Raw genomic sequence first — 20000 nt, 5'->3', positions numbered from 1 at the left:
ACATTCCCCTTTATTATCACACAACATGCACTGGACACTGCACACGAAGGTGAAATTCGTCCTCCGCATTTCTCCCATCCTGGTCGTCCTTCCTCCACGGCAGACCAGGAGCGGTGGGCTGCCATCCAAGCGGCGCCCGGGGACCCAATTGCGTTTTGTCACCATTGGTCAGGTGGTGATCTTCTTGCATGTTTTTAGTGGGGGTATGTTTTACGGAGGATACCCCAGGTGAACACGGGGAGAACATGCAAACTCCACACAGAAAGGCCCTTTTTTTTTCCTCGAGCAGCAGGCACCGAAGGCGTGGTGGAGGACACATCCCGGTGCCCGCAGCTCCTTCAGCGATACACGGCACTGCTGCAGTTTGACTGGAGACTCGATGGGTTTGGTTTTTCTGATTCTTTGGACTCCAGAGGTCTGATTTGAAGACGTGAGCTGGAGTCAACGTTTGTTTCTGATCATCATCTGAAAGCTTGACTTCATTTCTTATTTTGACCAAATCTTTATTCATAGTCTCTCAGCTGACGTCAAACACTTTAAAAGGTTTTGTTCAGGTTTATTTTCACCTTTGTTACACGCAGACTTTGATGGTGATGTCATACCTGTGTTGTCATGACGACTGGACTCAAGCTCATCAGGTAGGAAGCTGAGGTCGAGCTCATCGGCGGCCTCTCTGCCAGGCCCCGCCTTCATCGACAGGAAGGAAGAGGGGTCCTGTTGATTGTGGGCGGGAACAGGTGAAGGGGGGGCGGGGTTCTGGAGGCCCAGCTCCTCCCCCAAAATGAGGCTGGAGTCCTGCATGAGAAAAAACCACATGGTGGATCAGAAACACTGATCCGGATCCACATCCACCATCAGGCTCTGCTCCCCCAGACCAGAAAACTGGAAGTCTGTCACTGTGAAGGTTCTGCTGTCAAAGAGGTCGCTGTTCAACAAACTGGGAATATTAAACATTTAGAGCAACTCAAATTGGATTAATGTCTGATCGAGTAAGAAATAAAAACAGCCTCATGTCTAAGGTGAAATGCAAAAACTGAAATGTGAGAGAACGATTGAAGCTTTTAAAAATGTATATTTGATTTGTTTCATTCACAGAATAAAAACAGAGAAAAAAAACAGGTCACAAATGAAAGAAAGTCAAATGTAAGCCGGCGTGTGTTCACTGACTCATGACACATTCAGGTTTAAATAAAGTTTTGGACGTTCACAGACAGTCCACAGTCTCTACTCACATTTGCAATGGAGTCATCAAAGTAACGCTCCAACGCCGACTCGTCCATGAGTGAAGACCTGATCCAGGACCTGATCCAGGACCTGATCCAGGCTGAGAGCTGCACAGCTGCATCCAATCCTGAACTCATCAAATGCTGCAACAGCTGCTGTCTGCTGAGTACTCGGTTCAAGTCCCACACTGAAGTAAAAGTACACAAGTCAAGCACTAAAGTAATGAGTAAAATTACTCATGATGCTGAATAAAATATTATTGGATGATAATTATTGGTGGATTCACTGTTCATCACTTTAATGTAGCAGCTTCTTACTTCACACTGCGGGACAGTTTCATCCATGGAAAACAGCAGGTTTTATTACTCGGTTATATTTTGTACCACGGCAGCCAGCAGTAATCATTAGATGACATTAGTATTAGTATCAGTGCCGGCCGCGCGCTGCAGTTCAGCCTCCCTCCTGCAGGGGGAGACCTGCTCAATTAACGCCACAGCTCGCGGCTCTGCGCATGCGCAGCGGAGGTAAACGCGTCCGCATGGCAGCAGGACGTTTGGAAGAATCTGACAGCAGCCGATTTAACAGATATCAGAACCGATACCTGATCAGGCATCTGACGAGGTCTCTGTGACGCACTTCCGGTTGATAATCGATCCGTTTGTGATGACGAAGACTCAAAATGGAGTCTGTGAAGAAACGACTGGCTGAGTTTTCTCTGGAGGCTCACGGTGAGACGAGTACTGCCAGTACGTGTAGTACTACAACTACTACTGCTGTTACTCCTGCTATTAATACTACAACTGTACTACCACTGCAAAGACCGCCACTACTACAGCTACTACTTACTGTTACTCAAACTACTATTGCTAGTATTACTCCTGGTACTACTATTGACTGGGACTTTTACTCACTGGTATTACTGTTACTACTACTGACGGGTACTTGTTATGGTACAGTATCACAGCCAGTGAGGCTGCTGCTCACAGCGCAGACTCAGCAGATCAATCACAATGATTGGGTATTGATTACCTTTCAGATCTGTACCTAAACCAATCAGTGCCTTACCTGGAGGAGCCCCCTGACCCGCTACAGTTTTACCGCGACTGGATTGGTCCAAACAAACCCTGCATCATCCGCAACGCCATCAGTCATTGGCCGGCGCTGTCCAGGTGGACCCCAGACTACCTGCGGTGAGGAAGCCCTTCCCAGCTACACCTGCACCGCTCTTCTTCTGTGGTCAGGTGATTTAGATCCACTGAAAATGATGTGAATGTTCCCTGCCAGGGAGAAGGTGGGGTCAAAGGTCATCAGCGTGGCGGTGACTCCTAACGGCTACGCTGACGCCGTCAGCGGCGATCGCTTCGTGATGCCGGAGGAGAGACGCATGAGTTTTTCCTCTGTGCTCGACGTCATCGAGGGGAAGGTGAGAGAGCAAGAACTGAGTACTAGTACAGCTCACGGAGTACACACAGTAAGCAGTACTAATACTCTCTGGTATACACATGATCCTGATACAGGACACTGATGACACTGACATGTACTGCATTATGAAGTACTTTCATTATTACAACAACAGACGTTTTGTGATGTTCTGCATCATTTCCTGTTAGCTTGTACATTAAAGATGAGTATGAGTACACACTGAGTACACACTGAGTACACACTGAGTACACACTGAGCACTAGTTACCATGAAACAGTTTCCTGATCTCAGTGATGGAAAGTAACCAAGTACATTTACTCCAGTACTTATGTACAATTTTGAGGTACATTTGATGCTACTTCATTTCTCTGTCAGCTAAAACACGTTTGCTTAGATTATACTAGAAATAATCAGTTTACTTCTGTGTCATGCATAAAACTACATGAATCTTGCAGTACTGTGTACTCTTACTGCTGGTACTGGATGCTTGTCCTTCCGTCCTGTGTGCTGCAGGTCCAGGTCTCGGGGGTCCTCTATGTTCAGAAGCAGTGCTCCAACCTGCTCGACGAGCTCCCGGAGCTCACGGACGACGTGGAGCCTCACGTGTCCTGGATGAGCGCCGCGCTCGGTGAGTTCACGCTGCTTCGTTTCCAGCTTAACGTCCCTCCAGCGCCGAGGGAAATACTGTTGTCCCACTGTCTAGAAGTGGTCCTGAACATGAGAACTGAAATCAGCCAGTCAGGAACCAGATCCAGGCGCTCTGCTGTGAATCCTCCGTGTCACCGCGCCTTCACGTGGTCAAACCAACACAGACTGGACGGTCGTTCTGTTCTTGTGACGTGGAGACGATGAGATGTTAAGACGTCAGACAGCGGACGCACGCTGAGGCGCACAAACATCCGTGATGTCTTCAAACGCCACGTCTCCTATTTTTAATCTATTAAGTATGAAAATAATCAGATGAGTCTGTGATGAACTGTGTGCATATTCAGAAAAAGCACTTCCTGTTTCTGTGTCACACGACGTCTCACACAAAACCCCCAAAACTGCTGAAAACCTGTTTTATTCGTTCAGGGCCAATGAGCATCAAGGAAATAAAAAACTGAAAACTGGAAGACAAAGCAAAACTCGTCAGTCAGCTCACAATCAAAAAACGTGTCACTTCCTGTTTGAGGCAGCCAATCACGTCCATCAATCGTTTCACTTGCGTCTTTTTTCAGTGAATTCAGTCTTTATTCAGTTCATCTTAAATATTACAGAAATATTTCTGTTCCTCTCTATAAAAGATAGCAGTAAAAGTATTTTCTGAAGTGTTTGAGTGTGAAAACCTGACAGTGAAGCAGTTTGACAGAAATAAAACCAAATCAAGAAAGAACAAGTTGAATTTCTTCTTAAACATGAGGTTAAGAGCTTTGTGTGGTTACACTTTCTGGCCACGCTCTGCGGCCTCATGCTTTCCAAACCCGCCGGTGGGTTGGGGGTCCAGACGGTTAAATATAGATACTGCATACGTATATCTTTGCCTCACACAGGTGATGTCACAATATCACGTGACTCGTGGCCCTCACCTGTGGGCCGCTCTCAGAGGACGCCGCCCCTCCGTCGGTCCAGCTCTGCAGACAGACGCCTCATGCTGCTGCCCATCCTCTCCGGCTGTCTCACTCTCCGCTGGTAGCTGAACCTGTCGAAGCCCTGATGTTTCCTTCCTGGTCTGAACCTGAACAGTTCGTCCTTCTTGAACTCTTCCACAAACCGGGACACGTCCTCTGTCCTCGTGCGGGACGAGGACGTGAGACGGGACAGATATGCGGACAGGTTCAGAGGGTTTCCGCCTGTGAAGAAGAGTCTGTCCAGGTGTTTGGCCTGAGCTCCGGCCAGCTGAGCGCTCTGCTCCACCTGCTGCTTTGTGTAGCTGCCTTTCCCGAACTCGATCGCACCTGAGGGGACAGGTGAGGGCAGACACACAGCTCTTCATCTTAGCGGCAGTAGACATTTGGTCTGGCCTGACTGCGCTGATTCTCTGCTCTGTATAAATGAAGTTTGGAGTCTCTGAATGAAACATTTTGGCGTGAACTGACCTTTGAACTCGCTGATCAGGAGCTCAGTCAGGAGGTCCTGGCTGACGTTTCCTCCAGATGTTCCCTGAAGGTTGGACACTCGGTTCCACTTCATGTCCTGTCTGACGCGCTCCGAGTAGAACCCCTCCACCCCTGTACACACGGTAACCATGACAACAACCATGACCACAGGACGCCGTGCTGATAGAGAAGCAGCTGCTGTTTTAGGGACGGATGTGACTGCCTGTAACGTCTGAAGGCCGACTGACGTCCTCCGACTCGTACCGGTGATCATCTGGTGGCTGCTGTTGAACAGCTGCAGGTGTCTTCTGGTCCACAGCAGGACCAGGTCCATCTTCCAGAAGTCCGTCATGGCGTCTCCGTCTCCCTCTTGGATGGCGTCCCGTCTGGCCATGTGGTACAGCCCCTCCCACACGACGGCCCTGGTGTAGTTGAACAGGAAGTCTTCGCCGTCAGATGCCCTGGAGCAGGACTCTGAGCAGAACCACGGAGCTGGAACACATGGACCACCAAAAGCATCAGTTCAGCCAATCAGCACCCAGACAGTGTTTTCAATATTTAAGCACAAAATGTCAGGATACGTGACTGATGTTAAGGTAAGCAACAGCAGACGCTGCTGTTTGACAGAGATTAACGAGGAGTCTGTTAAGTTCTACAAACACTGTCAGATACAGGAAAACAGGGGCAGCTGTGGCTCGGGAGGTGGAGCGGTCGTCCACCAATCAGGAGGTGGAGTGGTGTACCGTAATTGTGAAGCAGTGACACATCTCTGCTTTCCTAAAATCTACGGTGGAATTCAGTGTACAGTCACAGTTTCTCTGAATCATCCAGAGACTCGTCATGTTGTTAACTTTGCTTCAGGGTCACATGATCCAGCGAGAGCTGCCTGAACATCAGTTCACTACTAACGGGAGCCGCTAACACACTAACGCTGACAAATTGACTGAGCTGCTAGCTAACCGAGCGACTCCTCAGGCTGACACTAATCATCTGTGGTAGATTCTGATGTGTGGACGTCTCACTCTGCTCGGCTCGGCTTCGCTCGGCCGCTGGCAGACAGTCTCTGTGGTACCACTCGTGTCTCCTGCACTTGTCCATCAGTCCACACTGGACCATCTGGCCCCCTCTCTGCTCCTTGCAGTGGCAGTACACGTAGGTCCCGTTGGCGCCGCAGTCCGGACCACAGAACCAGTCCTCGTGTGGGTCCGAGAGGGTCTGAGTCCGAGCGCAGCCCTCATGGAACCAGATTCCTGGACACAGGTTACTGCAGCACCGCAGCAGCTGCTCACCGGGTTTCTCTTCAATGACAAGAACGGGCGTGGTGTAAAAGACAGACACACCGTCAGTTCATTGCTTTAACTTCAACGAAACTACAACTACCGATAAAAACACAGAAATGACAACAGAAGTAAAAACAACAACAAAAAACAAAACATCTAACTCTTCCCATGACGCACTCCAGACTGCTTACTGGTTTAACAAGAGTAGCAGCACGCAGCCCCAGTTCAGGTCCAGCTGTGGACCAACAATGATGTCACCCCTCTGGTTTCATGTCGGGCTGTGAAATTATCCAATAAAGGCAATAATAGCTTCATTATACTAAACAGGTATTACAGCTATTAGCAATGACAAGAAAAGCACTGCAGGACCTGCTGTTGTATTAAAACCAAACTACAGCCACAGAAACCTGAATCGACACTCCTGACGTCGTCCTGACGTCGTCCTGCCTCTCCTAAGCTGTCTTTGAATCGTCCCCTGTGTGACTCTCGGCTTCCTACCTTCTCTGCAGTAACAGAAGGGGAATATTTTCTTCTTCTTCTCTTCATCGCAGCAACTGGCGGCGGCAGCAGCGGTGTTGATATCCTCCTGAGGTGGAGGCATCTACACCAGGTCCACCAGTCCGTGAGCTAGATCACTCAGCCAGTCCATCTGAGCCGAGACCTGAGAGGGGTAGTCTGGGGGTCTCTGGTCCACAGAGTCCAGACCACAGTCTGACACAGCAAACAGAGTCACGTACGCCGTCGTCACAAACTGTGCGGAAGATGAACATGTGCTTTTGGTTAGAGGTTAAGGTGACTGACTGAATAAGTTTAATACCACGGCTGTCAGTGTGAAGTGCTGCTCACGCCCCCTACAGGCTGCAGTGCTCATTACAACCGCCGTCCACAGGAAATGAAGTGGAGACGGAGCGGTCTCACCGTTATGAAGTCCCACATGTTCAGGAAGTAGTCTTTGGCCGTGTTGTTGAAAGTCTTGAAGTGAAACAGCGAGATGATGTGATGAAAGGTTCCTCGAGCGTTCTCGCTCTTCTCGCTGAGGAGCATCTTCATCATATCCTGAAATCCTCAAACGAGACGAACAAACTGACTTGGAGCTGGATGGCTTTTCTCTGGTGAGGCAGCTTCATGTATTCAGTGTTTAGCTTAGCCCGAAATGCTAACTGACTCTTGATGAAAACAGTCTTCAGGGAAACACCAAAATACACTCACAATGAAACTGAACACAAGTCAAACAACACAACATCCAACACATTACTTCTTCCAGTCTTTCAGCGTTTGTGGTTAAAGTTCTTCTCACCTCGTGAAACAGGTGTTCCTTCTGAAACTCCTGCGGTGCTTCTACGAGTCCGTCAAACTTCAGGTCGGGGTTCGGGTCCAGAGAGCAAAGTGAAAACAGCCCACATGAAACTCAAAACGACTCAATCACAGTCGACATGGACAGGATGGATTCAGAGATGGTCCAGATCTAAAGAGATCCACCTAAACACTTGAAACTATCGGTGCTCAGCTGATCTGGTCTGCACCTTCACCTGAAGTCAAAGCATGTGGAGGAAACATGGAGGCTAGAACAAAGACGGGAAGAGGAAGAGTCTTTGGCTCCTCACCTGGATCTAGTCTCTCCACTGTTTCACCTGTCGGTCATGCTCCTCGGCGAGCTTCTTGGCGTGGATCCTGGCGGTGGTTTTGGACTGCGAGATGCCGAGGCTGTTCATGATGGCGAAGAGTTTGATGGGACAGCGGTGTCTGAGCATCTCCACGCTGAAGGCGGTCTGAAGGAAGGAGGCTCTGAGCGTGCTGGTGTACAGAGGCACCGAGAGGAGGAGGCTGATCCTCCGGTCCAACATCTGCTTCACCTCCTCGTCAGTCATCCGTCTGAAACACCCAAATACTGAGTGACGTTCATGATCCTGAAGAAACTACAACAAACAGTTCAGCCAATTTCAGAACAAATATCAGGAGCAGGTCCATCTTTAAAACCATTTCTGAAGGTTTTCATCAGTGTTGACCCACCGTGCTTTATTCCCCGGGCTGTAATTCACCATCTGTTTCTGGAGCTTTTTAGGGGGGGGGAACATAGATCTGAGACAGGCCACAGTCAGAGGAGCCTTCTCTTCAGCCCAGGACGTAGTCTTATCCCAGCTGAAGGCCGACAGGTTCTCGGGGCTGAAGGTCCTCCTGTAGGGTCCGTCCAGGTCGTTCACCATCACTTTACGCTGCAGAGACATTTTCAGTCTGTGTCACAGAAGCTTTTTTAATGGACCATCTGTCCACGACTTGGTGAAACATCCTGTTCTCCGTCTCCAGTTCATTTTAATTTCAGTTAATGTAATTACACTTTTATTTAGTACCTAGTAGCACCTGTGGGCTTCCACAGCTCAGTGCTTATTCTACCGTTTGTCAGGTGTACAGGTGTGACTTTTCCTGACTCTTGCTGTCGTGACTGAGGTCTGGGCTCAACGGAATAAATGTGTCTCACCTCGTTGGAGATGGTTTTTCTGCACAATTTGATCAGCGCCTCCGTGAAGCCGGACACCTGCAGCAGTCGGTTCAGCGCGGAGGTGAAGTTCTTCCTCCGCAGGTACACGCACACCTGAGCCATCGGTCCGCGGTGGACGCGCCGGGCAAGCGGAGGGTCGGGCCCGGGGGAGGGCGTTGGCTCCTGGGACGCGTAGTCATGTTCGTTAAGCGTCGTTTTGAGTCTCTTCTTGAGCTTTTTCGGAGGCGGCGGTTCCGCTGGGACAGAGGGGGCTGGACGGTCCGGGGACTTCGGGTCCACATAAATCCGCTTTTTACCGCATTTCTTAGTTTTCTGATAAACGTTTCGCACACAGCCGAAACATAAAAACGCCTCTTGGGTATTAAGATGTGGGAAAAGTGCCCGCGCGCTCTTTCTGTCGATGAGTGACAGCAGGGATTTCCGTTTGTAGCCTTTAGCTTGTCTCGGTATCGGAGCGTCACACACGCTGCAGCGGTGCGGCATCGGAAACTTCAGCTGCTCCCAGCTCGGTGCTCCTCCGAACGCGGAGTCGAAGCGTTTAACGGTCAAAATCTTTCTCTTCGAGCAAAGTGAGCCAGCACGAACCCGCTGGATTAAAGTTCAGCTTCCCAGCGACGGTTCAGGCGGTTTCAGATGGACGTGTCGGTGCTGTAAAAGTCTTGAACTCAACTTATTCAGGTGGAGTGCGGCTAAGGTCTGTTTACCTCTGAGGCGGCCGTGAAATCCAAGATGGCGCCTAATGTGAGCTGTGAGCTCAGTGCCGCCGCCGGCGGTCAGGAGGGGAATTACAATAATAACACATTTTTGTTTTCTGCTTTGATTTAAACACTAATGACTGACTTTATTATTTAATTGTAGACTTTTTAGACTTCTCTCTAGTGAATCATGTCCTCTGTGGAGTTACTTTTTCAAATTTAAAAAGAGCTGAAAACAACAGATGATATATATTTTGTTTGTTTTTCTTTTATTGTATTTTCATTGTTTAATTTAGTGTTTCTTTTTATTTGACTTCAGTATTTCTGAAGTCTTGCGTTTTTTGACAGCGGTCACTTCACACACTGAAGGAAGTTGTACTTTTATACTAATGACAATGTTTCAAACTAATATATGAATTTTACCATCATCATCACCCTCATCATCATTTTAAGGCTAAATTTAAATGATTTCTCTCTTAAATCTGATGAACTGAAGCGAGTGTTTCCTCTGCAGGACCTTTAACATAATGAACCTTTCTTCCTCTTCTTTTAGGAAAGTTACCAGATGCTGTCAATTTTTGGCTGGGAGAGGCGGGCGCCGTCACTTCGAGTGAGACCTGAATGCAGCACACATCCCATAGTGTTTAAATGTATGAACAGAGTGTGTGTATAATGAACACACATGAATGTGTGTGTGTGTGTTTTCTGTGTCAGTGCACAAAGACCACTATGAGAATCTGTACTGTGTGATCTCTGGAGAGAAAACCTTCATCCTGCTGCCGCCCACAGACCGACCATTCATCCCCTACGGTAAGCATGGCAACCACATTTGGTCTTCAGTAACCTTAGTAACCACCCTCCATCACAGCAGTAACCACAGTAACATCTGTCTTGTCAGGTGAGTATCAGCCAGCTGTTTACCGTCAGCGGGACGACGGCAAGTTTGAGGTCATCGACCAGAGAGACTCTGAGAAGGTGCATTCAGGTGTCTGTAATTCCTAGCGCTCCCTGTGCCCTGTGTAAAACATTGCAGTTCACCCTGACGCCCCGTGTCCCCTCAGGTCCCGTGGATCCCTCTGGACCCTCTGGACCCAGACCTGGACCGCTACCCGCAGTACCGGAGAGCTCAGCCTCTGCGCTGCAGCGTGAAGGCCGGAGAGATGCTGTTCCTGCCGTCCCTGTGGTTCCACCACGTCCAGCAGTCCCACGGCTGCATCGCAGGTACAAACGCTGCACCTGAACGCACCGCAGGCTTAAAACTCTGTAGATTCACGACTGAAGCCGTGTTCACACAAAGACTGAAATACGAGGTTCATAAAGCTTTGAGTTGTTTTAATCTCAATCATTGAGGAGCCTCGAGAAACTGTCGGTGTGCTTCCTGCTTCCTTCTGCTGTCAGAGAAGAAGACGGCGTGACGTTCTCCAACAGAACAGCTGTGTTCTGCAACTACTGGAAACCATCAGCAGCTGATTTCTGTTTCATTGTTGCTGCTGTTTGTTGTCATGAAGTAAACTCATCAACACGTCACGAACACGTGGATGTGAACGGAGACGCTCGGCGTTTAAACGCTGCTTTCAGGTGCATTCTGTGAACTTAGCCGCACTCTTTCTTCTCTCTGCTGCAGTGAACTTCTGGTACGACATGGAGTACGACATCAAATACAACTACTTCCAGCTGCTGGAGAGACTGTCTGAGGTCACGGCGCCAACGTGACATCACAGCTGCATGATGTCATCGACAGAGTTTAGCGTTTGTAAGTAAAGTGAAATAATGAATTTATATGAAGCGTCTGTAAAATAAAGTTTGCTTAAAAACTCTGCAGAGACTGAAGTCGGTTTGATTTAACGAAGGTTAAATATGATCGCTATTAAAGCTCAGACTCACAAAAATCCTGGGTTTGGGTTACCTGGTGGACAGGTGTGCAGGAGAGTGAGGTCATGCCAACATATACAGAAGTACTACGCAAATAAAGAGACATGGACTTTATATATTTAAGTATAGATAGGTAATATACAGGTATAGATATAAAGAAGAGGACACACAACAGACATGAAACATGTTGATCTGATTCAGTGACTTAGTAGCCGCTAACAGCAGCAGCTAACATCTAATTCAGCAGACTTTAATGGAGACACTGTATGACTCCATGGCAGCATTGTACTTCCTGGTTACATCCCCCAAAGCATCATGGGAACCAGACATGACTATGATTATAGTTGTTTTTTATTTAAAAAGTTTTACCGAAACATTGTTTGAAGTCAAACTGAATCACCTTCTTCTTGGGTGTAAAATGAACAGAACACCTGTGGACCAGGTGAAAAGTCCTCAGACGGACAGAAAGCCTCACACTTGACTTCTGGACGTGTCGGCGGCACATTTCGAGCCCAGAAACAGATTGTTTGTGAACACATGAATGAAATGATTGAATCAAATGAAGCCCGAAGAAGAACCAATGAGAAAGCACTTTATTAAAGCCAAACTTGAACAGAAACAGCTGCAGACAGAAAACAACAAACCTTAAAAAAACTCTGAAGGTCAAAGGTCATTTTTTCTCCCCTGATACTCTTTTTTTCTCCACAGTCACGCTTCATATTGCATCGTCTCGACACTCAAGGCCACGTTTCCTCTCTTCCTGTCCGAGGTGATTATCACCGCGCTGATTGAAGGAACAAACTCAGACTCTTTATGATTTATGTACAAATGTAAACACAAACAAGGTGCAGGCAAAGTTCATCGACTGCGGATTCACTGTCGCTCCAAACACGGCGCCCTCTGAAGCCCCGCCTCCATTATTTTCATATTAATTCATCTGGGAAGTTTGATTGGGCAATAAACCGTTCGGTCCAGAAAATGTCAGGAATATGAAAAACGCTCATCACCAGCGAGCGTTTACGACCGAGTGTCGATCATGTGATCAACTGTCCAGCTGCTGCTGCTGATGATCTGATTGACGACGTACTGATCGATCCAGTGTCTCCACAGTTTGGAGCTCCTTAAACACACCTCGCTCTGATGGACCGATGATGCGTTCAGGAACACACACTGCAGTAAAGAAACGAGGAAACCTTTTGATTCCACAGCAGAAACGTGGTGAAGCTCAGATGGACGATGAAGCTCGAAGCTGCTCTCCTCTTCTTCAAGCTCAGCTGAGCTTCATGCACGACGATGACTTAACAAATGAAATCACTTTGGATTTGATCACCGGAAAAAACGTCACGTGACCATTGGACAGCAGTGAAACCTTTTGAAAACACGACTCCTGAATGAATGACAGTAAACCTGTCAGCTGACAATTGATATGACGGTTTAGTGATTTACTTCCTGGTGTGATGTCAGTTTCTCTCCACTCCAACAGTCCAAGAAGAAGAGGAGTCCTGGCCGGGACTCTTCCTTCCTCCGACTGCTGCTCGTCACCGACGACACGCTGCTAACGAGCTGACTGATGACACGTGAGCGAGCAACAGGAAGCAGATGACACTGGCGCTCTGATGGAGGCGTTCTGAGCAGCAGGGGGCGCCGCGCTGCCTGAGGCGACTCACCCAACGACGACGAGTTAAAACATGTCCAGATGGACTGAGCGTGTGTTCCCTTTAAATAAACATGTCCGTCCCTCAGACTGACCTGGACGCGTCTTTCTGACGTCCTGTTCGTCTCCTTCACGTCTCGGTCAGTGACCCGCTCGCTCGTGCTCGTCCTCGCGGCTCCTCCTGTAGATCGGCACGTTGATGCTGTGGAACGCCGGCACCCAGCGGTTGTCGTGGAGGCCCACGTTGCAGCCGGGCGCGTCCCTGTGGGCGCCGTGGCAGCACATCCAGTACCCGGGGCCGTAGGGCAGCGCCTGGCAGTAGGGCTTGTGGTGCCAGCGGCACAGCGACACGTCGCCGCGGCCATACCGCTTCTTGCACTGCTTGCAGGGGTCGTCGCGGTAGCGGGGGTCGGACACCCACAGCGAGTCGGCGGGCCGCACGCCGTAGGTGTCGATGACGAACCTGAAGTAGTGGCAGGTGCACTTGAGCGCGGCGAGGCTCTGCGTGGGCAGCAGCAGGAAGATCTTGACCAGCAGGTGATGCGGCAGCACGGCCAGGTAAGGCTGCGGCTCCAGCAGCTGCTGCAGCCGCTGACGCATCTCCAGGAAGTCATGTGACACCGACGCACGCCGGCCCACGGGCACCACGGCGACCTCCTCCTCCTGAGCTCCGTCAGCCTTTCTCCTCCTCCTCCTCTTTCTCTCAGATTGGCTGCCAGAGTCAGAGCAAACAAGAGGGGGGCAGGACTGAGGGGGGGCGGAGCAGCAAGGGGGGCGTGGTTCTGAGTCTGTGGGGGGAGGGGTGGGGTCAACGGGAGGCAGAGACAGAAACAATAAGCCGGGCAGAGGCTCCGCCTCCTCAGGGTGGGGGGGCGTGGTCTGTGTCTCCAGACCTCTGCCCACCCCGCCCTCCTGACCTTTGACTGCAGCCTCACCTGAGGGAGTGGGAAGGGGCGCGGTCAGAGCTGAGGCAGGTGACTCTGTGCTGGGCGTTTCTGAGCAGATGATTGGCTCCCTGCTTGCACTCGGAGCTCCTTGCAGTGATGATGAAGACGATGATGTCACTGATGATGGTGACAAAGGCTGGCAGGGGGTGGAGATGTGGTCCACGGTGGCGAGCAGGACTCGTCCCACCGTCCTCCTCAAGCTGTTGCTCCTTGACAGATCTCCCTCCGTCCTCCTCCTCAGACATTCGGACTCCAGCCTGGCCACCATGTCTGACACCTTGATGCTCTCTGGCTCCTCCCCCCTGACCTCTGACCCCTCTCTGACCTCAGGGGGCGGAGCTCTGGACAGCGTGATGGTAGTGGAGCTCCTCTGGAGGGCGAGCAGAGGTTTGGAGTCCGGCCGCTGCTCGCTGACTCTCTGCTCCAGGAACGCCACCATCTCCACCACCGACACCTTCTGCTCCCCCTCCTCCGCTGCTGTCCCCGCCTCGCCTCCGGTCCCGCCGGCCGACCGCTGAGTCGAGTCTGGACACTGTGGAGACTGTTTGTGGGTGTGCTGCTGTGTGTTCAGGGCCTGGGTCCTCTGGTCCTGCTGGAGGTTCTGGCTGTTTCCTGACCTGCGGCGCCGCTTGGCGCTGCTGTTTTCCTCCCAGCTTCCCTTAGCCTTCACAGCCCGGAGCATCCCTGTAATGGCAGCATGGTTGGTACACCCCGCCGGCGTCCTGTCTCGACTGCCAGAACCATTTGTTGAGATGCGCTCGCTGTCTCCAGCGCCATCTGTCCGCACCCCATCTGAAGCGAAGATGGCAATCTTCTCACGGACATGTCCAGGCTTGATGACGGTCCAGATGTCCAGCGGGGCATCGGCGTCCTCGGCCACGGTCTGACACAGACTGAGCGCTTCGTTCTTGTAGCCCGGCGGAGGAGGGAGGAGCTGCAGGGCCGCGCTGGTCGACGCCTTCAGCCGGAGCGACGCCGCGCTGCTGCTGACGTTGCTGTTGCTTATCGTGCTGCTGCAGCGGAGCGTGTTGGTGGAGATGACGCTGAGGGGGAGGCGGCTGATGTTGCCATGGTTACCGCTGCAGGTCCTCCGCAGGGCCCCCTGCTGGCTCACAAACAGACTGCTCTGCTGGGACAGCGTCTGGACACCAACCGCATCCAAACGCAACTCTGAGCGCACGAGCTTCGGATACGACTTCAGGTGCATGATGGTCCTGAGAGAGAGAGAGACAGACAGAGACATAATTAATAAATAAATCAACAGAATGAAATGTTCTGTAAAAACTGGTGCTAGCATGCTAACATGCTAACCTCTGAACATGTTAGCATGCTAACATGCTAACTGAACATGTTAGTGTTGACATGAAGACTCTTCACAGCTCAGCATGAGTCCTGTCTCACTGAGCAGCTTAGAGGTGAACAGAGTCACAAACGCCTCGAGGCTTCAGATCTTCAGGTGTATTCACATCACAGCCGAGACACACGGGTCCATTCCACATTCACCTCTGCTGAACACCTGGTGGTGCTGTAGCTAACGCTCATGTCGCTCTGTCTTAGACTCAAACAGTGCTGATATTTCACAAATGTCATTTCTGTCTGGTCACATTTTCTAAATCACTTCAACTTCGGTGTGAAAAAACAGAACTGGAGCAAAATAGGTTGACTTGAGGTCCACTTCCTGTTTACCTGAGCTTTAACAAAGGTCTGCTCACAGAGTGCAAAAGATTCTAAGTGAACCTAGAGTCAAGATCTTTTCATCTAGCTTTGATTGACAGCTGTCTCAACCAACCACAATCAGTTTCTGCCTCCAGTAACTTAGAAGACACTTCCAGTGTGTTACGATGAATGTTGCCTTTAACTCAGACTCCACTTCTCAGTGAGAGCCCGCCCAGGTGAGAGCCCGCCCAGGTGAGAGCTGAAAGGAGGAACATGTTAATCACTTTCTGAAGCAAGAAGACATTTTGAGTACACGCAGACTTCTAAAGAAGTACAACTTTAAAGTACTTTTACTGAGTAAAGCAGACTGTGTGTGTGTGTGTGTGTGTGTGTGTGTGTGTGTGTGAGAGACCTCTGACCTCTCTCTGTCTTATATAACAGTGGCTCTGGCTCTGATCAGCCTCCCTGACTTCAGCTTGTGTAATCCTAATTGTTCCCAGTCGCACTGACGCCGACACGCCGACAAGCCGACACGCCGACACGCGTGTTGTCAGAGCGGCCGTTCACACCTGCTTCGCTCTGTCCTCCAAGTCCTGTCTGATTGGTTCTGGGTGTTCATTCTCCAATAAACTTTGCTCAGTGTTCTGAACAGTGAAGTGAGTCTGGGGGCTCGTGGGGGGACAAACCGTCAGGGTGGGATTGTATAACAGTAATGACTCACTGACATCATCGTGTTACATCATCAGTGATGTCATCCTACAAACATCTACTGCAGATGCATGAGTGTGAGGACACGTCTGATTCAGTGAATGATGTCCAGGTAGAGACATGTTGTCTTCACTCAGAGACTGTTTGTCCAGAGGAGGACAAAGGATGGACAGAGAGCTTCATCACACGGAGCAACGACCATCACCTGAAGATCAACATCAGCTTAACCAATCAGCTGCTGCACCGAAGCTGCAGACTGAACCATCAGACACTGATTCAGGATCTGACCACATGAGAGACAGGGTCTCAGTCTGTCCTTTGAGTCCAAAGTGGATGTTTGTGGTCAATGTAATGAAATTCTGTCCATGCAGTCGTGAGACGAAACATTCGTAAGAATGAGACGGACGGACGGACGAGAACATGAAGCCTCGAGCTTCGGAGTAAAAGCTGCAGATGAACAGAAGACGCTGCTGCGACGGGACAGACGAGCTGGGACAAAACGCAGACAGAACGTCTCGGCGATGCTACAGGTTTACTCAGTTTGACGGTTTAATCCAGGAAACACTCAAGCCATCACAGTCAGTCATTGGCAGACGCTTTCATCCAAAGCACGTGGACTGCCGAGGCCAGGGATCGAACCAGCGACCTCCTGATGGGTGGACGACCGCTCTGCCTCCTGAGCCACAGCCGCCACGTTCATGCTAATGCTGACGGCTTTAATAATCATTAATTAATGATCGATGACACACTGAAGGTTTGGAGCCACAGCCTCATGCAGATTTGTTTAAAGTTAAAGCCTTAAAAACACGACGCAGCGGCGCTCTGACTGAGCGCGCTCGCTCACACCTCATCACCACATAGGGCTGGGCGATAAAACGATAACGATATGTCTCGCGATAGACACGTTATCAATACCAATAAAAAATGCGATAATTTTTTTCTTCGTTGGAAGAAACGAGAAGTTGTGAGGCGAGGTTGGTTGCATGAACAAAGGCACTCGCTCTCTGGTAACCGAGCAACATAGGGAGTGATCACTGATAACTGGGAGTGACACGCTAGCAGCCAATCATGTAACAGTATCAACTTTGGTTGCGCCATCTCGTCTCGTGTTTGATTCTTTGCGAGGAGTGAGATAAGTAGAAAGTGAGCACTGCAACGAGAGAAGAAATTGTCGATAAAACAGGGAAAGTCAGCTCGTCAGTGTGGCAGTTTTTTGGATTTTATAAGTCGGACCGTAGTCAGACCAATGTGGTCTGTAAAGTACATAAGACCGTCGTCCCCACAAGACCGGTAATACCACAAACTGGTTAACCGCCTTAGCCGCGCTCACCCTTCAGAGCGCAGCGTATTCACCAACGTCCAACAACATCCGTACCGCAGCACCACACAAGCAGCAGCCCGCCATGCAGAGGTGCTCTGCTTCAGCGCCTTATGACCAATCATCTAAAAGGCACAAAGACGTAACGGAGGCAGTGGTGTCATAACGATAAAGACGTGCTCCGCTGAGCTCTGTGGAGAAGACAGCTTGTAAACATCTCTTACACGTGCTTTTTTTTGTTTGTTTTTTTATTTATTTATTTTTTTTAGCACACTTGCAATAAAAATATACTTGAATAGTTCACGTATGTTATGAGTTATTGAAGTTCTTCATATGTCTGGGCTGGTTTTATAGCTCGATCAGTGTTACTGTCTGTCATGTTTGTTTGTTGTATGTCACAGATGTCAGGTCTACCTCAGTTTCTGCTTTGTTCACAAAACGCTGCACATATTTGAAAACATTTTATTCAGCAGAAGGTGAATCAGCTCGTGAACTTCCTGTCACTAAACCTGCAGAAAAAGAGTTCTCAGGTTTCTCTCTGTTTACATTTTTACACTTTTATGGACATTTATTATGTGAGTGTTTTCCATGGTCGTGTTGACATTTCCTTTCCTTTCTGTCTTGATAGCTTATGGGATTATAATCAGAGGAAGGTTAAGTTTAAAATAAAAATGTTTAAATTTAATGTATTTTTCTCCTGGTCCTTATTTTAAATTGGTTATTAATTATCGATATCGACCGATATAAAACACTTATATCGTGATACAGTTTTCAGTCATATCGCCCAGCCCTATCACCACATGCAGGTTTACCTCCAGACTGCGTGCTGATTGGCTGCTGGCGGTGGGGGCGCGGTCCTGGTTTGAGTGACAGCTCCTCTGATCCTTCAGTTTCACATCTCTCAGGCGTTCACTGTGACTCCGCCCACAAAGGAAACAAAACCAACCAATGTCCTCTGGCTCCGCCCCCTAAAGACACACACACACACACAAACACACAATGAACAAATATATATCTGGTTCAGATTCATTGGAAAACACACACTTGCCACGCTGCGTCACAGGTGTCACATGACCATGAAAGCATTCACAGGAAACTTAGAAACCAATAAAGACACAGCAGTGATGCATGCTGGGACACGTTCCAGCAGGCATCTGCTCACTTGGACCGAGTCATCCACCTCAGAAGACAGGACCTGGTTTCTGGTTCCCACTCAGGTTTTTAATGAGCTGATCAAAGATGCTTTAATCACAATGACGGAAACACACAAAGCTGTGAAACACTGGCTGTGACGTTAGCATCATACAAGTGACCTGAGTGTGTGTGTGTGTGTGTGTGTGTGTGTGTGTGTGTGTGCACACATGGTCCAGCTGCTTCTACAAAGTGACACCCAGCAGCTGCTGTTGGACTCAGCTCTGCTTACACTGCACACACTGAGCGTGTGTGTGTGTGTGTGTGTGTGTGTGTGTGTGTGTGTGTGTGTGTGTGTGTGTGTGTGTGTGTGTGTGTGTGCGCGCCCTGCTAGAGCTCTCTCCTGGTGTCTATATAAGGCAGCAGGGACTCTGGGATGCCCAGGCTGTGCTGTACTGGTGTGGGTGTGTTGCTACTGGTTACCAGTGAGGAGGTGACCCTGGAGCAGCTGGTCCAGTGTGCAGCCGATGATCTCCTCAGTATTTCACTGCAGTATCATCTCACAGCTCGTCGAGTAGAGTTAGCACAATGCTACATGCTACATGCTACACCCTGTGAAAACACTCCATTATGAGTAACAGCCAACATCAACACATCTGGAGATACGAGCTTTTCACTGCACAGAGAGGACATTGTAATGTCAGCCGTCAGGATGTTCCCCCGGTCACTGCTGATGGTCTGAGTCATATCAGCCAGTATAACCAGTACAGAGCTGGTACAGCAGCAGGTCAGTCGACCTGCGTTCAGGTGTTTGATGGCGGCGGCGCCTCGGCTCTAAATGCTGAGTGAACCACAGACAGTCAGTTTCGTACTGCAGCGCGCCGTCAGCACTCATTTGGAGGGTTTGTCACCTCCGCTGCTCAGTGAGGGGGGCTGAACACAGGTGAGCGCCACCTGACGTCACAGACGTCGTCTGTTTGAGACTTGACAAACGTAAAGCTGCACAGATCAACACTTCAAACTTAAAGAGTAACTGAGTTTGTGTCCAGGTCCTGACTGTTTGACTCCACCCGTCTGGCTACACCTCAGTATCAAAACAAACTCTCCAGTCAGCTGCTGCCTGAACACTGAGGGCCGATGACCCAGAATTCCTCACTGCCCTGAGGACGCAGACACTGGAGCTGTAATTAAGTATTAAAGAGCCACCTGAGTCTGTGACCTCTGACCTCCCGCTGACTCACACTGTTGTCCAATCGCCTTTGAGATTAACATGTGTAATAAATGTCCAGCAGACAGTGTGAGGCCACACCGATACTCTCCCAGTGCATCATGGGAGCTTCTGGACATCTCTACCTGTGCTGCTCAGATCTGGACTGTTCTGGTTTTAATCTGTCTCTCACAAGAAGAACAACAAGAAGTACAAACCAGCTGTGTGGGTCATGTGACCGTGTTTACAGCCTGTGTGCTCTGTGATTGGTCGGAGTGAAACAGCAGGAGCAGCCTCAGATCCTGTTTTAA

General features: G+C 49.6%; 4 protein-coding genes across 17 annotated transcripts in view; 1 reads left to right on the top strand and 3 right to left on the bottom strand.

The window, feature by feature from the left end:
• The window catches only part of tbpl2 (TATA box binding protein like 2), a 6988-nt gene extending 5708 nt beyond the window's left edge, over positions 1-1280 (bottom strand). Inside the window, exons 1-2 of the mRNA XM_076748930.1 lie at positions 1233-1280; positions 603-795 (exon numbers count right to left, since the gene is read on the bottom strand). Of these exons, the coding sequence (XP_076605045.1) occupies positions 603-795; positions 1233-1280 (241 nt within the window). The remainder of the gene's footprint in view (positions 1-602; positions 796-1232) is intronic.
• Positions 1281-1735: 455 nt separating this feature from the next.
• Positions 1736-11016, top strand: jmjd7 (jumonji domain containing 7). 2 transcript variants are annotated; one of them, XM_076748532.1, is made up of 9 exons: positions 1736-1952; positions 2261-2414; positions 2509-2647; positions 3160-3274; positions 9750-9806; positions 9911-10006; positions 10095-10171; positions 10258-10417; positions 10821-11016. In XM_076748532.1, the coding sequence occupies exons 1-9, from the start codon at positions 1904-1906 to the stop codon at positions 10907-10909; spliced, it is 936 nt and encodes a 311-aa protein (XP_076604647.1). In that variant the 5' UTR covers positions 1736-1903; the 3' UTR covers positions 10910-11016. The 2 variants fall into 2 exon arrangements, with proteins under 2 accessions (XP_076604647.1, XP_076604646.1); XM_076748531.1 differs by having other exon boundaries at positions 1747-1970; positions 10821-11015.
• Positions 3694-9240, bottom strand: LOC143331540 (uncharacterized). 13 transcript variants are annotated; one of them, XM_076748528.1, is made up of 6 exons: positions 7302-7619; positions 6503-7060; positions 5747-6022; positions 4989-5216; positions 4725-4856; positions 3694-4583 (listed from the first exon to the last, which is right to left on the bottom strand). In XM_076748528.1, the coding sequence occupies exons 2-6, from the start codon at positions 6603-6605 to the stop codon at positions 4228-4230; spliced, it is 1095 nt and encodes a 364-aa protein (XP_076604643.1). In that variant the 5' UTR covers positions 6606-7060; positions 7302-7619; the 3' UTR covers positions 3694-4227. The 13 variants fall into 13 exon arrangements, 5 of the variants coding, with proteins under 5 accessions (XP_076604643.1, XP_076604640.1, XP_076604641.1 ...); XM_076748525.1 differs by having other exon boundaries at positions 4725-5216; positions 6503-6755; positions 6923-7060; XR_013078147.1 differs by lacking the exons at positions 3694-4583; positions 4725-4856; positions 4989-5216 and adding exons at positions 6196-6282; positions 8015-8217; positions 8481-9240 and having other exon boundaries at positions 5928-6022; positions 7302-7876.
• A 627-nt stretch (positions 11017-11643) lies between the features above and the next one.
• Positions 11644-20000, bottom strand: part of fbxo34 (F-box protein 34) — a 12104-nt gene continuing 3747 nt past the window's right edge. The window contains exons 2-3 of the mRNA XM_076749260.1: positions 18164-18319; positions 11644-14883 (exon numbers count right to left, since the gene is read on the bottom strand). Coding sequence (XP_076605375.1) covers positions 12864-14876 — 2013 coding nt within the window. The 5' untranslated portion in view covers positions 14877-14883; positions 18164-18319 and the 3' untranslated portion in view covers positions 11644-12863. The remainder of the gene's footprint in view (positions 14884-18163; positions 18320-20000) is intronic.

This window comes from Chaetodon auriga, chromosome 14 (genome assembly GCF_051107435.1).
Source record: "Chaetodon auriga isolate fChaAug3 chromosome 14, fChaAug3.hap1, whole genome shotgun sequence".
Lineage (NCBI taxonomy): Eukaryota > Metazoa > Chordata > Actinopteri > Chaetodontiformes > Chaetodontidae > Chaetodon > Chaetodon auriga.
The sequence above is the reverse complement of the archived record's forward strand: the minus strand, read 5'-3'. Positions and strand labels throughout refer to the sequence as shown.